Below are 21,655 nucleotides of genomic sequence, written 5' to 3'. Positions count from 1 at the left end.
CATCAACGTGTCTCTTAGACCCCATCCCGACTAGACTGCTTAAATGCCATTAATGAACTCATCTTTATTGGACTTGGTAAATTTATCTCTAGTATCAGGCTACATACCACAGGCCTTTAAGACTGCAGTAATCAAACCTTTACTCAAAAAGCCTAGTCTTGATCCAGGAGTCTTGGCTAATTATAGACCAATATCCAACCTGCCATTTATTTCTAAAATCCTAGAAAAAGCTGTTGCTAAGCAGCTATCAGACCACTTACACAGGAATGAACTATTTGAAGATTTTCAATCAGGATTTAGAGCACTTCATAGTACAGAAACAGCACTGTTAAAAGTCACCAACGATCTTCTCTTAGCCTCAGATAATGGACTTGTTTCTATACTTGTCCTCCTAGACCTTAGTGCTGCATTCGACACCACTGACCACAACATCTTATTACAGAGACTGGAGCATGTGATTGGTGTCAGAGGAACAGAGTTAAAATGAATTTACATCAGTAGTTGCTTCATCGAAATCATCAACGTGTCTCTTAGACCCCATCCCGACTAGACTGCTTAAAGACATCCTGCCATTAACCCCCTGGGGTTGACGCACGCGCCGGCGCGTTTTGGCGCATCTTTTTCTTGTAAGGCCGAAACAAACTTAAGTTACTCCGTCAATTCTGATCGTACAGATAAAAGAAGTATATCATTCAAATCTGTAAAGGGTCTAGTTTTAGTGGTATACCATCATAATAAAAACAAAACGTTGTGCTTTTTTTAAATAAAGAAAGCCGACAGGGTGCACTCTTGGACTTTTCTGTCTCTGCCATTTCTCTTCACATACGCGTAGATAAAACAACCAGAATCTCAGCGAATACTTGCCTCATAAAAATAAGAATTATTTTTTGGGGTTTTTGGGCCTGGACAAATTTTGACATGTCCTGACATTTGTGCTTTTTTTCTGTGTTTTTTAAACATATTAATGTCTAAAGTCTAATAACACTGTAATCAGCACAAAATTGGCTACAATAATATGTGAGCAGCAAGTTTATACAGTATTGTGTTTTTGAGAAAAAAGTGGTTATGCATGGTTAGTGCAAAACTACAATTTTTTACTCACTGAAATAAGACCATGAAACACAAACAGAACATTGGTTCACAAGACTTTGGAAACCTGCATGTTGTAGGCTAAAGTGTTTACTTCAGAGTGCTGTGAATGTCATCTTGTTCACACATTCACAGTAAACAATACACTGATTTAAATTTTCTAAGACACTTTTTGTCCAGAAAGGCCATATGCAAGAGGGTGTGTCTGAGGATGAATAGTCATGTGATTTACCTGAGAACACAAAATACGCACTGAACGACCAGACAAAGGCGCGCATAATGAGCCTTTCAGTCAATGTAGATGGGACGGATTAGTGCAGCACAATACAAAACAATGAGGAGCCACACGATCCTCATTTCAGTTAAAATCAGTGTTTTTACTCTGAGGACAAGCTAAACTGTTTGTCTCTGTGTGGAATACAAGAAGCGCTTCATCACGTCCGTGATGCTCTATCATCCAAACGCGCAGAAAAAGTGAGTAAATTCTATGATGAAGTTTGATATTTTGTGTCATTTCTCGGGGGCGTGCACATATTTACCTGGTTCACTGGAGATTATTTACATGTGAACAGTGAACAGTGTACAAGGCGGGACCGCATTACCTGTAATGAGGTGAGACAGGAAAAAACTGACTTCTCCTTACGTTCATACGGATTAAATAAAAAGTGATGATTTGTTTTCGACTTGAATTGTTTCACTCAAAAGAAAACATTTCAAGCTTTCTAGCCATATAATTCTTATTTTTATGAGGCAAGTATTTGCTGAGATTCTGGTTGTTTTATTTATGCGTCTGTGAAGAGAAATGGCAGAGACAGAAAAGTCCGAGAGCGCACCCTGTCGGCTTTCTTTATTTAAAAAAAGCACAACGTTTTGTTTTTATTATGATGGTATACCACTAAAACTAGACCCTTTACAGATTTGAATGATATACTTCTTTTATCTGTACGATCAGAATTGACGGAGTAATTTAAGTTTGTTTCGGCCTTATCAGAAAAAGATGCGTCAAAACGCGCCGGCGCGTGCGTCGACCCCAGAGGGTTAACCAGACTGCAAGCCTGTCTAACTGACATAAAGGCCTGGATGACCAGTAACTTTTTACTTTTAAACTCAGAGAAAACAGAAGTCATTATATTTGGGCCAAAAAATCTCAGAAATAACTTTTCTAAAATTATAGCTACTCTAGCTGGCATAACCCTGGCCTCCAGCACTACTGTTATTTTTGACCAGGACATGTCCTTTAACTCACACATAAAACAAATCTCTAGAACTGCATTCTTTACCTGCGCAACATTTCCAAAATTAGGAGCTTCCTGTCTCAAAATGATGCAGAAAAACTAGTTCATGCATTTGTTACCTCAAGGCTAGATTACTGTAACTCATTACTATCTGGATGTCCCAATATCTCCATAAAAAGCCTCCAATTAATCCAGAATCCTTCATACCTTAAAGACATCATAGTACCATATTATCCCAATACACCACTTCGCTCTCAGAGTGCAGGTCTACTTGTGGTTCCCAGAGTTTCCAAAAGCAGACTGGGAGGCAGAGCCTTTAGTAATCAAGCTCCTCTCCTGTGGAACCAGCTCCCAGCCTGGGTTCAGGAGGCAGACACTCTCTGTACTTTTAAGGCTAGACTTAAAACCTTCCTCTTTGACAAAGCATATAGTTAGGGCTGGCTTCAGGCAACCCTGAACCATCCCTTAGTTATGCTGCTATAGGCCTAGACTGCCCGAGGACCATTGGTGCACTGAGCTCCCCTACCCTAACGCCCCCGCCCGCCCCTTTCCCTTCCCCTCCCCTCTTCCTCTCCTCTCACCTCATGTATATTCCACCATTGAATGTCACTAACCTTGTGCTCTCTCCCTCTCTCTCTGTACCTTCTGCAGGTGTCCCTGGTCCTGGAGCTGTATATCGCTGATGTGCAGTTACTGGTCCCACCAACCTGCAGTGTCTATTTGTTGTTTATTGTGGCTGTTCTTTTCTCTCTGCTCTATCCACTCACCCCAACTGGTCGAGACAGATGGCCGCCCAAACTGAGCCCAGTTCTGCTGGAGGTTTTTTCTTCCGTTAAAGGGAGTTTTTCCTCTCCACTGTCGCCAAGTGCTTGCTCATAAGGGAATTGTTGGGTTTTTAGTTTTAGTTTTTGTAAAGGGCCTTGAGATGATTCGTATTGTGATTTGGCGCTATACAAATAAAATTGAATTGAATTGAACTGAATTGAAGCTGGGGTTAGTGGATGAGCTGATCTACCTCCTGAACCTCAGCTGCCTCTGTGATCACACCATTCAACCCTTTGCTCCGTCCAACAGTCGAAGATCATTTGCATCAAATAAGATAGTATGGACCTACAGATTATTTTATTATTTTTATTTTGTTGAATATTGAATATTCACTGTACTTTAGAAATGTGCATTAATTTCCTCTGAGAAACTGCACAGTGGTATTGTGTCAATCTGAATATGTAGTGTTAGTACTATTAGTAGGCTAAAATTAAGAGATTAGCCAACACTAATATGATTTTAAAATGGACTTTGGCTATTGGCATACAGCTTGTTCATCCCCTTTATTTGATTATTTTAGTTTCTTTATATTCCTATTTCTGTCTTTCCTCACCTTTCTTTCTTATTTTCATTGCCTTTCAACCCTTTCTTATTCATCCTGTACTTTCTTGTCTTTTTCTTCAGTGCCCCTCTTTTCATGCTTACTTCTTGCCTTTTTTTCTTTACTTTAAACTTAATTTTCCTTCCTTCTCTTTCAACTTCAACTTTGTCAACTTCTTTGCTTCCTTGCCACTTTTTTCTTTCATCCGCTTTTTTGACTTTCAACCCTTTCTTATTCATCCTGTACTTTCTTCGTCTTTTTCTTCAGTGCCCCTCTTTTCATGCTTACTTCTGGCCTTTTTTTCTATACTTTAAACTTCATTTTCCTTCCTTCTCTTTCAACTTCAACTTTGTCAACTTCTTTGCTTCCTTGCCACTTTTTTCTTTCATCTGCTTTTTCCTCGTATTTTTGACAGCATATCAGCTCTCCCACGTAATTTCTTCCGAAATTACCTTTTCTAGTTATTATTATTATTTCACCCTTTTCTTCAGTTGCTATCTTCTTCCAGATACTTTGGGCTAGAAACTCCATTCAAACTTTAAAACATGCATCTTTCAGAGGACTTTTCTGCTATTACTTTTTTTCTTTTTATCTTTCATACTTTTTCTTTTATTCAACTTTTTTCAACTTTTTTTAATAATGGTTTTCTATGGAGAAAACTTTCCACTTCCATGAAACTTTCCTCTTTATTTGAGCTTCCCAAATCGTCACACTTTGGGCTAGAAACGTCATTTCAACTTTAAACCCTAGACCCTTTAAACTTTTAGTCTGTAAGTCAGCTTCTTCTATACTTTTTGATTTCTGGTAGTTTATATTTTAAGCTGTTTTTGCTCATTTTTCAACTTCTCCATTGGTGTGTATTGCAGAATCCTCTAGTAGGCTAGAGTGGGTGATGTCACTGATGACACCCACTTCCAATGTTTTTGCCTCTTTTCTTCTCTTCGTGTCAACTTTCAGCTATATAAACAATTTATATGTTAAAAGTAGTAGAGATTTTTGTCTTCTTTCAGGTAATGCTGTTCTCATATTGATTGGACCTACGGTTTTTCCACCAGGTGGCCCAACCCACAGAGAGTGACTGCTCAATCTCTCATTCACTCCCATTATGAAACAGCTCCAAGAAATGGAAATAATCCACGAAAAACACAAATGAAGGCTGTTTCTAAGTCGCCAGAAATCCTACATTTTTTGGAATATCTTCACAAATAATGGATGAAGCCTCCTGGCTCTGTTAGTCAAGGATTTTTAAAAATTTTTCAGGCATTCCTGCCTTTATTGATAGGACAGTGGAAAGAGAGAGGGAAGACATACAGGTCGTTTGTGAGAGCCGGCTCGGGAGTCAAACCGGTATCCCCTGTGTTCGTGGACAGGCACGCTACCACTACGCCACCAGCAGCCCCTGTTAGTCAAGGAATTATTTTGATAGGTCCTATAGTTTTTCTGTAGTCCTCCATTTTGTGAGGTGAAGTTTTCTCAGCTTTTGCATTTTTGTTTCATTCTTGTTTTTCTTTCTTTTTAACTCATATAATTCCTTCAGTTCTTCCTTCCTTCTCTATCCTACCAGTTTCCCTCACTACATTGTCTTCTTTCATATTAGTTTAACCCTTCTTTCTTTATCAATTGAAAGCCAATTTATTTCTACTTCAACATATTTAAATATATGCAATTTTATAATAAGACCATGACATTTTAAAATAATGCAACACATATATGCACCTCAGCTCATTAATACCATGTGTATTTATTCAAATAATTATTTTATCATATCCAATTTATTTATTTAATTTTAAACACTTTGGGGCTCCATAGAGCATTGTTCTGCTTAATGAAAACAAATACTAAGGCCATCTAATAGTACATGGAAACTTGATGGTATTGCTTTCTGCTGTAGCTTGTGTTATAAAATTTGGCTGGCCACAGCAAACAAGAAAATGACTACAGCTCTTCTTCCTTTAAAGCTGAAAGTAAAACTGTATTGCTATTTTGGTTAGTCAGTTTTGGTAAGGATAATGTTGACAATATCATGTTTGACAGACAGCACCATGTTATACCTCCTTTCTGTCATTTTCTGATATCAACTACATTTTATCATGTGTTTCCACGCACCTGTCATAAATATAATTAGTCATGAATGCTGTCTGGTAACCACAGCTAATGGTCATTTCTATGCAGCACCATGGCTGCTAAATTCAACCACAACTGAATCACAATTTAAAAGTGAATTGATTTAAGGTGCAAATTATGGTTTCAGATTTCTCAACAGAATAATTTTTAGCTGTCTTCATTGTTATACTAAAAGCAATGGTGTAGCCCATTAAAATACTAGTTACAATGTTTTCCTTGACACCAGCTAAAATCTTAGATGCAGCATTCAGTGCAGTCTGAAGAGGTGTTTTTTAATTAGGAGAGAACTACAGGGTAGAATAATCTAGTGTGATTAATGTGATTACAGCATAGTTTACCTTCTGACAGGTCTGAGATGGCTCAAACCTAGCAAACCTGTCTGTAAGTCCAGTCCTATAGTAAACACCTTGATTGTATTTTGGGTGTTTTCTTCAGAGAACAGTATCCAAGATTCCAGAAATCCTGGAATAAGTTTAAGTCTCTAAGTTTAACTTTTATTTCATCAGTTCACTGATGCTGTTTTAAAGTCCTCTTCATACTGTCAAAATAACATTCTGCCAGGTAAATATTGAATGCATGTTTGGCATAAAGTATGTACTACCTACAAATATCTAGAATGTGAAAAATACAGGGAAAACCCTTCTGATTCTTCAGTTGGTTGAAATAGTGTAAATTTGTTGAACATTTAGGAGACATTTATTCCCCACATCTGTCACTGCGATGTATTCAGATATTTACTGATTCCCCTCAGGCAGGTTTAGAAACACTATAGATTTCAATCAAATAATCAAAAATTAAATAAATACAAGCATAGCATACACACAGGTATTCAGCACAAACATTCTTAACAAATTTAGAAAAAAACAAGATTAAATAAAATATCATCTATGTATCATCTATCTATGTATGGTAGTTTACAGACACTAGTCAAAATATTTGATCACAGTGAAATTGACATTGTCACTTGCTTTGCAATTTACATTCTGGCCCTTCAATTATCAGATACATAAGTGGATATATGAATTTGTCTCAGCTTTGTCACCTACACAATGTTGACTTTGTCCCTCAATACCACCCACAGAATGAAAACCTGGTCATGCAACTGCCCTCCTCAGTAGACTACATCTGATGCTGCAGCTGACTCACTGATCCACCAGGCTGAGTCCTTTCCAAATCTTCTTAGGCTACACATACAGGTAGATTGTCCCGTGGCTCTGCGCCCAGGCTGGTATAGATGACAGAGGGCTCCAGAACTCCAGGACTGAATGGGAGTGGGTTAGGGTCTGGCTGGCCACCCGTGTTCCTGAACTGTTTGTAGACTCGTGGATCCTGGGCCACATAGGTAGACGAGGAGGAGTAAAGGACCAGACCCAAGATAATGATAAGGAAGGACAACAGATAGAGGCCTGAGAACTGTAACAGACAGACAGATTTAAGGCTAGAAGTTGTATTGATGCATAATGTTGGTTCACATTCAGTTGTGTAAATATAATGTGTATCCATACTTACTGTTCCCTAGGAATTTTAAGCCAACTCCTCTTCATCACACATACATACGCAATATTCATTTAACAGCAGAGTCATTTTAGCTCATACACAGACATTGAAAGTGGGGATGCAGGGTTGTTAAAGCAACCTCAATGCCACCACCCCCATGGCCCGCGCCCCCTGACAACGCATCTTTACTGCACAAAGCTAGCTGATTTTCTCTCTCTTTCTGAAGGGCTTTGCTGATGTCACAGATTTCCTCTTGTTTAAGAAAATCACTACTATGTTGTTCTAAAACATTTTATGGGTTGATACTATTAGTTCAGCTACAATCAAAAATTGGTGTGGTGTGGACCCACCGAGATCAGGGTCTGTTAGCTGTCCAAGGGCAGCTCTGGGGCAGCCTGGAGAATTAGCCTGGGTGACAGTCGGATGGAAACATACTCCTATGCCATGGGTCAGCAACCCGCGGCTCTTTTATCCCTCTGCTGTGGCTCTTTATATTCGTCACAACCGCCAATGTGTGACAGCTGCCTGCGCGATTTCTATAATTTTTCTACCCCAGGTAAGCCAACTATGGAGAATTCTAAGAAAAGAAAAGTAAGAAAGTAAGAAAACAGAAGGTTTAATGCTACGTGGGCAGATTCATTTGCTTTCACTGCTGACGAGACTGGTTTAACAGTATGCTGATGTGAGGTGTATGTGATGAGAAACTAGCAAACAACAAAAAGTCAAATGTTGCAAGACATTTCCAGAATGAGCCTTTGCTCAAAAATATCCAGATGGAGATGAGAGAAAAAAAGCCATTTCAGAACTGATGCGAAAGGTTGATATGAGCAAAAAAAATTTTAAGAAGTGGATGAAGTCTGCAAATTCAACCACATACGCTAGTTTTGCGGCTGCTCATGAAATGGCCAGGCACGGGAAGCCGTTCACAGACGGAGAATATTTGAAAGACAGAATAAAGGCAAGAAACGTTTTATCCTGTGTTATTTTATTTTATATTTCAAAAGGGTTTTGCGGCTCCCGGTATTTTCTTTTCTGTGGAAAATGGGTCCAAATGGCTCTTTGAGTGTTTAAGGTTGCCAACCCTTGATCTAGTCTGTCTGTCCTGCCAGATCCACTCAATGGACAGAGAATTCACTTCACAGACAGAGAATATTTAAAAGAATCTTTCATTAAGATTTCTGAACATGTATTCTCGGACTTTAAAAAAAATAAAGGCAAGAAGCGTTTTATCCTGTGTTATTTTATATTTCAAAAGGGTTTTGCAGATCCTGGTGTTTTCTTTTCTGTGGAAAATGGGTCCAAATGGCTCTTTGAGTGTTTAAGGTTGCCGACCCTTGTCCTGCCTGTTCATGTTTCTAACAGATTTTCCCCACTTAGCAACACACCCACTGAGAAACCGACTCTGATGATTGGCGATTTTATAGTCAGAAACATGAAGCTAGAGACACCAGCAACTATAGTCAAATGCATTCCTGCTTTCCATTGTTTACCGTCCACCTGTCCCTTACTTTGAGTTTTTAACTGAATTTCCAGACTTCCTGTCTGATTTAGTGCTTAGATCAGATAAAATCATTATAGTGGGAGATTTTAACATTCATGTAGATGTTGGTGAAAATAATAGTCTCAGCCCTTGATCTTATTCTGACCTATGGCCTCGAAACTGAACATTTAATAGTTTTTCCCAAAATTCTCTTTTGTCAGATCATTCTTCAATAACTTTTGCATTAAAGATAATGGATCATATAGCATTCGGAAGAAAATTCCACTACAGCAGACGTTTATCTGACAGTGCTGTTAATAAATTTAAGAAAATGATTCCATCTTTATTTACATCTATGCCATATACCGACACAGTGGAGGGCAGCTGCCTCAATCCTACTCCCTACCAAATTGATCATGTTGAACGCTGATACTGTGGCCCCCCTGAAAAAGAAGTTAGTGAATCAGAGGAGATAAGCTCCATAGTACAGTTTTGTACCTTAACAGATTCTCAGCGCTATGGAATATTTGGACAACAACATCACGAAGGCTGGAAAGGAAGTGGCGTTCCACAAGTTTAGAAGAATTTTATCTAGACTGGAAAGACAGTCTATTAACATATAAAAAAATCTCTCCGTAAAGCCAGAACTGCATACTATTCATCACTAATAGAGGAAAATAAGACCAATCCCAGGTTTCTTTTCAGCCCTGTAGCCTGCTTCTCTCCAATAGATCTCTCTGAATTCACGTCAATAGTTGATTCATCTAAATCATCAACGTGTCTCTTAGACCCCATCCTGACTAGACACCCTGCCATTAATGAACTCATCTTTATTAGGCTTCGTAAATTTATCTCTAGTATCAGACTACGTACCACAGGCTTTTAAGACTGCAGTAATAAAACCCTTACTCCTAAAACCTAGTCTTGATCCAGGAGTCTTGGCTAATTATAGACCAATATCCAACCTACCTTTTATTTCTAAAATCCTTGAAAAAGCTGTTGCTAAGCAGCTATCAGACCACTTACACAGGAATGAACTATTTGAAGATTTTCAATCAGGATTTAGAGCACATCATAGTACAGAAACAGCACTATTAAAAGTCACCAACGATCTTCTCTTAGCCTCAGATAATGGACTTGTTTCTATACTTGGTCTCTTAGACCACATCTTATTACAGAGACTGGAGCATGTGACTGATATCAGGAACAGGATTAAAATGGTTCCAATCCTATTTATCAGACAGATTCCAGTTTGTTCATGTCCATGATGAACCTTCCACACGAACAAAAGTTAGTTATGGAGTTCCACAAGGCTCCGTGCTAGGACCGATTCTGTTCACCCTGTACATGCTTCCTTTAGGATATGTCATTAGGAAGCACTCTATTAATTACCACTGCTATGCAGATGACACTCAGTTGTATCTATCTGTTAAACCTGTTAACACAAACCAGTTAACCAGACTTCAAGCCTGTCTAACTGGCATAAAGGCCTGGATGACCAGTAACTTTTTACTTTTAAACTCAGAGAAAACAGAAGTCATTATATTTGGGCCAAAAAATCTCAGAAATAACTTTTCTAAAATTATAGCTACCCTAGATGGCATAGCCCTGGCCTCCAGCACTATTGTAAAAAACCTTGGAGTTATTTTTGACCAGGACATGTCCTTTAACTCACACATAACAAATCTCTAGAACTGCATTCTTTCACCTGCGCAACATTTCCAAAATTAGGAACATCCTGTCTCAAAATGATGCAGAAAAACTAGTCCATGCATTTGTTACCTCAAGGCTAGATTACTGTAACTCATTACTATCTGGATGTCCCAGTATCTCCACAAAAAGCCTCCAGTTAATCAAGAATACTGGAGCAAGAGTCCTGACAGGAACTAGCAAGAGAGATCATATTTCCCCTATATTAGCTTCTCTTCATTGCCTCCCTGTAAAATACAGAACAGAATTTAAAATCCTTCTTCTCACATATAAATCCCTTCATGATCAAGCTCCTTCATACCTTAAAGACTTCTTACTACCATATTATCCCAATAGACCACTTCTCTTTCAGAGTGCAGGTCCACTTGTGGTTCCCAGAGTTTCCAAAAGTAGAATGGCAGGCAGAGCCTTTAGCTATCAAGCTCCTCTCCTGTGGAACCAGCTCCCAGTCTGGGTTCAGGAGGCCGATACTCTCTGTACTTTTAAGACTAGACTTAAAACCTTCCTTTTGGACAAAGCGTATAGTTAGGGCTGGCTTCAGGTAACCCTGAACCATCCCTTAGTTATGCTGTTATAGGTCTAGACTGCCCGAGGACCATCGGTGCACTGAGCTCCCTCCCTAATCTCTCTGTTCTCTCTCTCTCTGTACCTTCTGCAGGGTGTCCCTGGTCCTGGAACTGTATATTGCTGATGTGCAGTTACTGGTCCCACCAACCTGCAATCTGCTCTACCTCCTGAACCACAGCCGCCTGTGAAGGTGCCGCTAACATCCACAACATTTCACTCATTCCCTCGCTGTACAAGATGTTGAACACTGTACAAGGACTGGCGTGATCTACTGCATACTTGACCTCAATGGAAGCTCGGGCTATCTGGAAGAAGCTGAAGACCCAGGCAATCTGTCCATCACCTCTGTGAAATATGCAGCAGCAGACTCTCCAGCAGCCAGCTCTCAATTCCACTAAGCGCCACTGAAGATCCTGGATGGTGACAGTATCCCAGGCATAGCCAGAGCCACAGTTTCTGGCCAGACCTAACAACCACCTCCCTTCTGAGCCTCTAACCTGCTCTTCAGATCTGAGTGTGCTGTTCGTCACATCCCCACTGAGCCTCCAACCCTTGCTGTAGGACCTCAATGTGCTGATGACCATGCTGTGGAAAGCTGTGGCTCCTCCACCATGTTCCAGACTTCAGTGTGCAGTCCCTGTTGAGGTTCCCAGTCCTGTTCCTTGTCTTCCCAGTGGGTAGGCTGCCACTATGCTTCATGGTCCTGTCATAGCTGGCGAGTCACCAGCCAGAGCCAGTCACGCCAACCCCAGCTCGTAGTCTAAGAGGGATCAATGTTCTGAAGACCAGCATTGCCGTTGTTTCTGGTGTTCGTATTGGTTGGCCACCATTGCCGATGTAACTGTGTTTCTTGGTCATGTCCTGGTTACTGAGTTGCCAACTGGTGTGGTCAACATCGCCCCAGGTTCTGGTTTCCCAGTCAGAGCTGCCGACACCATCCCAGATCATGGTCACCTTTGTAGGTCAGCAACCGGAGCCACCGATGCTGCACCAGTCCTGCTCTTCTCTGTCGCACCACCTCTGGTCCTGACCGCCTGTTGAAGCCATCTACGTCACTGTTGCTCTTGTATCCATAGCAGTCGACAACTGCACCTTTTCCAGAGCCCAAGCTCTCCACTCTCATCTGTAGGCAGCCCTCTGGAACCATTTTTTAATTTCACTGCACTACGCTTGGAAAAAAGGGCATGTCGCTATGCATGTGCAACACAATGGTAGTGTGTGGTTGCAGCATGTCTCCATTTAAACTAACAAACTTGAGCAAACAAAAGACGTAATGTGAACGGCCCCTAACTAGCAGTAGCAATGTCACAAAAGTGGATTTCTGATTACCTTCAGACCTCCCTCTGATCCTGAGCAAGCTAAACACCTAAGAGGGACAAAAACAGAAGAGCAGGTGAAAATTTGACACCTGAACCTCCCAAATGTATAGCAGTGCCAGTGGACCAACAGCAAGAGGGCCGCATGCAGCTACCTATGATCAGTATTTGTCACACATATTTTTAATATTATGAAATCAAAGTTTGATAATCAGCATTGCTATGTTGCTCTGTCAGTTCAGCGTATTGTGCCCAGGCACAGCCCGGAGCACTCTCAATAGTCAAATGAACTGGACTTCTGGGGTCAGACATGCACAGGTACAGTACAAAACCATTGACTCCATTCTCAATCCAGTCTGTAGATGTCCACCAGACTCTGCCTTGCACACATACCTTTTATTCCCTTCTTAGACTTTCATACTCACCACCCACCAGAAATACTATCACATTAATAACAGAAGTCTGTTTAGTTAAGTGCATGAATAAAGTATGATTCAGATTGATTAGGTCAGTCCTATAACATTATCTGATTCATGGTGGAGTGTGATGCTAGATGTTCAGCTATCTTTTGATCTGCTTTTACCAAAATTGATGCATTCCTGGAAATCAATATTACCTTATAGTGAAAGAGGAAAAGACCACAGAAGAGACTGTACAGGTCAGCTGTGAGCAGAGAGAGACTAACTGAAGTGGCACTTGTTCTCTTCATCACAACTGGCATGAAGCTGTATAGGCCAAACATGAAGGCACTGAAGCCAACATAGAGAAAACCTGCAGGCACAGAGATGATCAAATATTTTTCATTTAATAGTGGTTTTAAAAATATTAGATTGCCTGTAGGTTACATGTTGCTGTTAACAATACTTGTGTATATGCATCCAAGTCATATGTGTATGTCTGTGTTTGTGTGTGCATGTGCATGTGCATTTTCACCTATGTGCCAGTCCCAGGGTACCTTCAGCAGCTCCTTGTGTTCCATGATGGCCCTGCAACAGAACACAGACACATTAAGCCATATTCTCAATTTTGGTACACATAATGTATAAAGTGCATGTTGACAACTAGAAAAGTTATCCAAGTTGTAAAGATTAATTTGCTTTGAACTTCCAATAAACAATATGGCTCTCATGATTTGAGGGAAATGAGGACCAGTAATTTGCCGACACCAAAACTCTAGTGAAAATAAAGACTTTTAATTTATTTCTTGATGACAAGAAAATGAAAACAGTGAGTGGGTGACCAGTCAATGGGATGAAGCCGGAGAAGTTTCTGGGTGTGATGATTACTGCCAAGGCCAGGACCTGGCAGTATCAGGGTGATCGAGACAGATGAGAAGTTGAGTTGTTGTCCAGTCTGTTGGTTCCACAGAGCAATATCTGAGGGCTCGGGTTTTCCTTCGTCAGAGCATCCTAGATATCTGAATTGACAACTCAGAGAAAACAGATGTTATAATAACAAAAATCTCCTCCACTAATGGCCAGTCATGTTAAGCATTGGAGGGAAACACAGTACAAAACAGGTCTTCTTACATTGGCATAACTGAAAAACTAGGTAAATCCAGGCTGCTAAACCAAGAGTCTCATCCTTAGCTGCGTGTTGACATGGAGACTTTCTTTCTCCAATCAAGAAACAAGAAATGATCTGACTTAGTTTGACATGGATTCCCTCGTTGTCATATGAGCTGCACAAAAATTCCTCTTAAGTAAAACATTCCTTTTTTCCAATTACAAAAGTAAATAGCTTGGCATGATATTCCTGATCTTTAATTTGGTAACAGTAAGATCCTCTTGAGCAAAAAACAATTCTCTTCTACAAAACATGAAACATGAAACAAAGTTACTTAGCTTGGTATGATATTTTTGGTCTTTAATTAGATACAAACGGTATCCTCTTGGGCAACATCTCTTGTCTGCATTCATGAAACAAGACACAAATGTACATGATATTCCTGATCTTTACTTGGTACCAGTAATATCCTCTTGAGCAAAAAACATTTCTCTTCTTCAAAACATGAAACAGGGAGTGAGTAAACTTAGCTTGACATGGATTCGCTGGTTGTCATGTAAGGCAAAACAGAAAAGTCCTCTTGGGCAAAAACATTCCTTCCATAAACAAAAAGGTAGTTTTACTTAGCTTAGAATAGCAGAACAAGGCGAGAGGGTCTGTGATCAGCAGCTTTGATGAACCAGGTCGCGTGGAGCAGATCAATGCAGGCAAAACCAGTGGGCAGGATTAGTGATGGTTTCACAGACAACCTGGCAGTTTGTCTATGGGTGAGAGAGGGTATATGACTGTGAGCAGGGACGAGAACACAGGTGAAATCAATTACATAATCAATTGAGAGTAGACAGTAGGAAACCAGATTCTGTATGGTTCTTTAAACTAAAAGCATGAGACAGGAAGTAAAGTTGCTGATCATGACAATGCCACTGCATTGTCTTAAAGCCCACCACCACCATTAGCTGCATGATGTTCACAGTAGTAATTGTTTGTAAACAAGAATACTAACAGAAGATTTGCATTTCACATAGTATCTTTACTTGACCTGTTTAACTCATCTAGGACACCCTCATCCTTTCATAGTTTGCGCCGTTTCTTGACTCACCTGTTGGTTTCATTATAAGTGAAAAGAGTGTGGACCTGCTCATTACAGAAACACCATGTTCATGGTTATTAAAAAGACAGAACAAAGTGGAACTCATCATAATCCCATTTAGTGGCAAGGAATTTGATTCTGACACATTGGTTCTCATTGTGCTTTGTCATGATGATTGTTGTGTTGCCTGTGAACTTCAAGAGTTTAAGCGAGGGATCTCCTGACGTGCAGTCAGTGGTGGAGAGGCAGAAGAGCAGGGGGGAGAGGATGTGTCCCTGAGGGTTCCTGTGCTGATTGACCAGGTGCTGGATGTGGTTTTTCCAGCTTCACCTGCTGCCTCCTGTCTTGTCAGAAAGCTGGTTGTCCACTGAGATGTGGAGGCTGGCACTTTGAGCTGGGTCAGTTTTGACCAGAGGATATCTGAGACAATGGTGTTGAATTTCAAGCTGAAGTCCACAAACAGGACCCGAACATAGGTCCCTGGTTAGTTGAGATGTTACAGGATGTAATGTAGTGCCATGTTGACTGCATCTTCTACTGACCTGTTTGTCAAATAGACAACTGCAGGGTGTGAAGCAATGGGCCTGGAATGTCCTTCCGGTGGGTCAACACCAGTCTCTCAAAGGACTTTGTGACCACAGAAGTTAAGGTGACAGGTCTGTAGTCATTCAGTCCAGTGAGTGAGGGCTTTTCTCGCTCCTCTATCCACTCACCCCAACTGGTCGAGGCAGATGGCCGCCCAAACTGAGCCCAGTTCTGCTGGAGGTTTTTTCTTCCATTAAAGGGAGTTTTTCCTCACCACTGTCGCCAAGTGCTTACTCATGAGGGATTAGTTGAGTTTTTACTTTTTGTAAAGTGCCTTGAGATAATTTGTATTGTGATTTGGCGCTATACAAAAAAAACTGAATTGAATTGAATTGAATTTAAGGTATGAAGGAGCTTGATCATGAAGGGTTTTGTATGTGAGAAGAAGGATTTTAAATTCTATTCTATATTTTACAGGGAGCCAATGAAGAGAAGCTAATATAGGAGAAATAAGATCTCTAGTTCCTGTCAGGACCAACACACACAAAGACATAAACATCAAATTCACCAGAAAGGACACCAAAGAGCTAGCCTTTTTGGACTGTGAGGTCGTCATCAGGTCTGATGGTAACCTAGAGATAGAAGTTTACAGGAAACCCACACACACAGACCAATACCTTCTTTTTGACTTCCATCACCCTGCAGTGGGTGACATGTCCGGTGAGTACGCTGGCCATGCAAGAACTGGGATGTTTTCAGCTTTCAGGAATTGTGCACAGAATCTTGCAACATGTTGCAACATGAGGTGATGGTCATGGAAGAATGGCACAACAATGGGCCTCAGGATCTTGTCACGGTATCTCTGTGCATACAAAATGCCATCAATAAAATGCACCTGTGTTCGTTGTCCATAATGTACTCCTGCCCATACCATAACCCCACCGCCACCATGGGCCACTCAATCCACTGCGTTGCAGATGAGCTTCCCTGAGACGGTTTCTGACAGTTTGTTCAGAAATTCTTTGGTTATGCAAACCGATTGTTGTAGCAGCTGTATGGGTGGCTGGTCTCAGACGATCTTGGATGGTTGGTTTTTTCTTGATCTTGGTTTTTTGATTTTGTAAAATGCCTTGAGATGATTTGTATTGTGATCTGGTGCTATATCAAATAAAACTGAATTGAATTAAATTGAATTATCTTAGCAAAGGAGAAGTGCTCACTAACACAGATTTAGAGAGATTTGTGAACAATATTTGAGAGAAATAGGCCTTTTGTGTACATAGAAAAAGTCTTAGATCTTTGAGTTCAGCTCATGAAAAATGGGGGCAAAAACAAAAGTGTTGCATTTATAATTTTGGTCAGGGTAGATGATTTGAGAGAGGAGTTAGAGAAGCCATGTTCAGGTGGAAAAACCCTCCCTTAACAGGAGTGGAGGGTTCAGACATAACTTGCCAATTGACATAGCTCACCTAATGAGCTAATGGGACTAGGGGTGGAGTGGAACCAGCCTGGAAGATAAACTGAAGTTTCCATACCAGCTTTCTCTTATACTGATGATGCTACTTGGATGAGTAGTGAAATGTTTTGACCTAAAAACTAGAAGTCCAGGCCATGACTCAGCCTCTAGAGACTGATGAAAGATCACAGAGTTTACCATGAATGCAGCCTGTTATGTTTCACATAAACATGGATAAATGAAATCATTCCTGACTCTCTTGAAACTTGGGATGATTTTCAATTGGTAAGGGTCGACAGACAGGTAAATGAATATGGACTCTCTGGATGTTCTTGATGGCCTTTTCAGCAGTGGGCTTTTATACCAGTGTGTGAAGGAGCACGATCGTGTCCTTTACCACTTCTGCATTCAAATTCCATGGCTATCACTAAATTTGTCATTGTTCACCTGGGTATTCATATTAGACTGAAGTCTGACCAGGGAAAGTTCTAGAATTTCATCCTTTGGGTGGCTTAGCCCTCACTATTGTTGCTGATAACACTACCTACGTAGGGCTATCACGCATGTGCAGAATAGCACAGAATAACTAAAACGGGCATTTCCTGAGGAAAATGTGTGTGATTGCTGAAAGCATGCTGTTATTGCGGCTTGCAATACATGTTGATTACTTCAGAAGTTGGAGATTGTATCTCATCTCAAAAATTTTAAAAGGCAACCTTGGGTAGGATCGAGCCCAAGTATTCCGCGCTACAGACACACGCCCTACCCAGTGAGCAATAGCAGACAAGCTGAAAACTAAGCCGTTTATACGGTAGAAAAAGAGACACACTAGCAACAGCACTGTCTTTGTCTTAATTTTTTTTTTTTACCAGCTAGATTCCTAACATCTTGTACAACAACAAAATGCGCAGTTTGTCCAGATTGGAGTTAAAATGACACCGGGAGAGCAGGCTAGACTGATAACCTCAGACACAAGCTCTATTGCAGTCATGGACAGAAACGCAACTTACCTGTCAATTAAGCTCCAATGGCACTACAACTCTACAACTACAACTCTTGTGGATTATATGTTTTGACGAGACGAGACAAGAGGCATGTGGCACAAAAGAGGCAACACCAACACAATCTGAATTAACTAAAAGATGAACACTAAGCAGTCAGCTACACCATAGTTCCAAAGGCAAGATAATAGAGTCCATCGATGAAAATAATAATTCAGGTGGTGCCACAGCAAACTGGCAAGCTGAGGACAAAGGGGCTTATATAGTGTGGGGGAAAGGAGACAACAAGGCACAAGTAAAAAAAATCAAGGACTAACACACACATCAGGGCATAGGAAACAAAAAAAATAAAAGTCCCAGAACAGGAAAAGGGTGGAGGTCTTGACAATATGTGTGTTATTGTTTCAGTATTTACATCTTATGTTTATGTAAAGTAAATGGAATCGTTGTTTTACAATGGTTAAGAACAGGGTGAAAATTCATCTTAATTACTGAATTATTTAATTAACTGCCTATTATTAAAGTACCATAAATTGAATTACAAGTGCTTCAAGTACTCAAAAGTATTTGAATACTTAAAAATAATTATTTAATATTTAAGAATGTGTGTGTGTATCTGAGCTACTGTGACCAAGGAATTTCCCTTGTGGATCAATAAAGATTTTCTAATCAAATCTAATATAGTACTCAAGTACTACATTTAAACTTCCCATACTTTACCATACTTATTTATACTACTTGCCATCACTGCCCAGCTCTCCTGAAGTATGTTGCCCCTCCCACACAAACTCACAGCTGAATGCCACTGAAGAAGGATCCGAAGAGTCCCATCATGCCAAGGAATTCCACACGGCTCAGGTTCTTCACGATGAATTCCTCACATACGTTGGAGATCCCATACAGTGTTGCTCCTCCCAGAACCAAAAGATCCCCAAATAGCTTCTGATCTCCTAGACAGATGAGGGAGCACAAGAGAGAAAGAGGTGAGGAAGAAACTTAATGTAACCCCAAAAAACAGGAGCATTGACATGTGCCTGTGCCTATGTGTGCTTTTTGTATGTCTGAGCTAAGATGAGATGACTGGAAACAAATTTTCATTTGTAGTGCTGTGTACTGTAAGAATGTATATGAGTATGTGGATAATTACCAAGGCCTTGCTGCCGGCCAAGTAGAATGTCAGCTCCCACCATGCAACCAATACCCAGAAGACACAATCCTGCCCCGACAAAGTGGACTGCCTTGTACCTCACCAAGAGAAAAAACCAGGATAGCAGAAGGACCACTGGGATGACAAAACAGTCTAACAGCTGAAAGGAAGAACAGACACACAAAAGCACCCAATGACTTATTTTATTTATGGCTCAGTTACTTCCAGCTCTGAAGTGAGTTCAGCACTTTTTCTAGGGTATCATAAGTGGGGTCAATGACATATTTGAAAAGATGTGCCTTCATTCTCTCAGAGGCTGCTGGTGTCTATATAAACTCATGAGCTCAAGGCGGCTACAAAGACCATCAAAATACACTTTTGTCATATTCACAGGTTCCTTTCATGAGGGTGTGGTCTTGGACTTTACTGAAAGAGACTGGCAGGATCCATCCATCACAGCTGATGCATAAAGATAGAGAATTACCCATATTCAGTTCTTCAGGGCAATTTAGGGTCACCAATCAATCTAACCTTCATAATAATAATAATCATGGGGAGAAGGAACCAAAGTAACTAGAGAAAACCCATATAGACATGGGCAGAGCATGCAAACTCCACAAACAAAGGCCCAAGGATCGAGCTGGGCTTGAACGCAGATCCTTCTTGCTGTGAGGCAACACTTTCAAGTGTATGTCCCTGTGTTTTACACTTTGCCAACCTTTCTACAGCTTGTACACAATATCTAAAACCATGGTGAACATGAACGCAATTTCTATAATTTTTCGACCCCAGGTAAGCCAACTATGGAGAATTCTAAGAAAAGAAAAGTATCTGAAGAAAACAGAATGTTCAACGCTACGTGGGCAGACTTATTTGCTTTCACTGCTGATGAGACTGGTTTACCAGTATTCTTAATATGTGATGAGAAACTAGCAAACAACAAAAAGTCAAATGTTGCAAGACATTTCCAGAATAAACAATTCCTTTGCTCAAAAATATCCGGATGGAGATAATAGAAAAAAAGTCGTTTCAGTACTGATGCGGAAGGTTGATATGAGCAAAAATGTTTTTAAGAAGTGGATGAAGTCTGCAAATCCAACCACATACGCTAGTTTTGTGGCCGCTCATGAAATGGCCAGGCACGGGAAGCCGTTCACAGATGGAGAATATTTGAAAGACAGAATAAAGGCAAGAAACGTTTTATCCTGTGTTATTTTATTTTATATTTCAAAAGGGTTTTGCGGCTCCCGGTGTTTTCTTTTCTGTGGAAAATAGGTCCAAATGGCTCTTTGAGTGTTTAAGGTTGCCAACCCTTGATCTAGTCTGTCTGTCCTGCCAGATCCACTCAATGGCTCTAACTCCATTACTCCACTTCACTCCACTTACTTCATTTTTGACTCAATAATATAAGCGAACTCCTTCATTCCAAACAGACAAGTGTCCCACTACCCCTATGCAGGCCTAATATCCATCCATCCATTATCTATACCCACCTATTCTTATTTAGGGTCACAGACAGGGGTACACCATGGACAGGTCACCAGTCCATCACAGCAGGCTTAATATGTGATGACAAATATCTGATTTTCAATGCAATGTGTTTTAGCATTGTATGGAATTAGGTTAGAGGGCCCACAAGAAACACAAGACAGCTAATGTGGTAGCAATTCAAAACATCACAATTGTTCACCATGGTTTTTATTATTGTAGTAGTAGTAGTAATAATAATATTAATAATGTATTGTGTATTTTTACAGGTTGGTAGGCATTTGTGTGGAAATGTTCCTGGCCACCAGCCAAGCTGGCACAACATGTAATAGGTCTTTGACTGAATTATCGATTGAAATCGAAATAGATAATTATCTATTGGATGATATGAACTGGTCATTTTCAAGTAGGCGATGAAGAGGGGTGAATTTGTGTCAGATCTGAGTGTACTTCTGCTTTATGATTTAGATTTTGTTGTCACTAAATTTGTCAAGTTGTCAGAGTTGAAAAGATTGTAATATCCTTTTGTAGTTGGTTTTTATAATACATGGTAGGAAGACAAGGTTTCACGTCTGCATTGATTTTGTTTCAGTTGTTATTATCCATGAAACGCTGTGATTGTTCTTCTGAATCCATTTGACTAAATATTGTAGTTGGATTGGCAGGTAGTAATTTATACAGTTTGAGGCCTGATGGCAACCTTGTGTTTTCTTGAGAGATTTCTTACTTTTTCTACTAAAACTATATTTAATGAGTCAAGTGATGAGAAGCATTGAGAACAGAACAGTTCATTTGACCATAGCAATTCAGCCAATGAGTGACAGAGGAAGGATGGACCAGTGTTTGAAAATTTTTTCCTTTTTTTTTTAAGGGGTACATTTGCGGTTAAAGAGCTCTGACAGCATGGGGGAAATAGTGATGCAGTATCTAAGTATTTAATATTCTTTGTCTCAGAACAAAGGGGGAGACTTGATCTGCAGAATTCCAGGCATCCTCAAATCACGGTATTATGGTTGATTTATTCAAGTTTGTTGAGTAATTTGAAATTTTATGAAATG

At 40.2% G+C, this 21,655-nt stretch overlaps 1 protein-coding gene across 2 annotated transcripts in view; it reads right to left on the bottom strand.

The window, feature by feature from the left end:
• Positions 1-6,346: 6,346 nt before the first annotated feature.
• slc35f1 (solute carrier family 35 member F1) overlaps positions 6,347-21,655 on the bottom strand; it is a 66,619-nt gene continuing 51,310 nt past the window's right edge. The window contains exons 4-8 of one of the 2 annotated variants that reach the window (XM_026318684.1): positions 19,110-19,269; positions 18,756-18,912; positions 13,318-13,370; positions 13,001-13,155; positions 6,347-7,227 (exon numbers count right to left, since the gene is read on the bottom strand). In XM_026318684.1, coding sequence (XP_026174469.1) covers positions 6,994-7,227; positions 13,001-13,155; positions 13,318-13,370; positions 18,756-18,912; positions 19,110-19,269 — 759 coding nt within the window. In that variant the 3' untranslated portion in view covers positions 6,347-6,993. The remainder of the gene's footprint in view (positions 7,228-13,000; positions 13,156-13,317; positions 13,371-18,755; positions 18,913-19,109; positions 19,270-21,655) is intronic. The other variant, XM_026318685.1, reaches the window with a different exon arrangement.

This window comes from Mastacembelus armatus, chromosome 24, assembly GCF_900324485.2.
Source record: "Mastacembelus armatus chromosome 24, fMasArm1.2, whole genome shotgun sequence".
Lineage (NCBI taxonomy): Eukaryota > Metazoa > Chordata > Actinopteri > Synbranchiformes > Mastacembelidae > Mastacembelus > Mastacembelus armatus.
The sequence above is the reverse complement of the archived record's forward strand: the minus strand, read 5'-3'. Positions and strand labels throughout refer to the sequence as shown.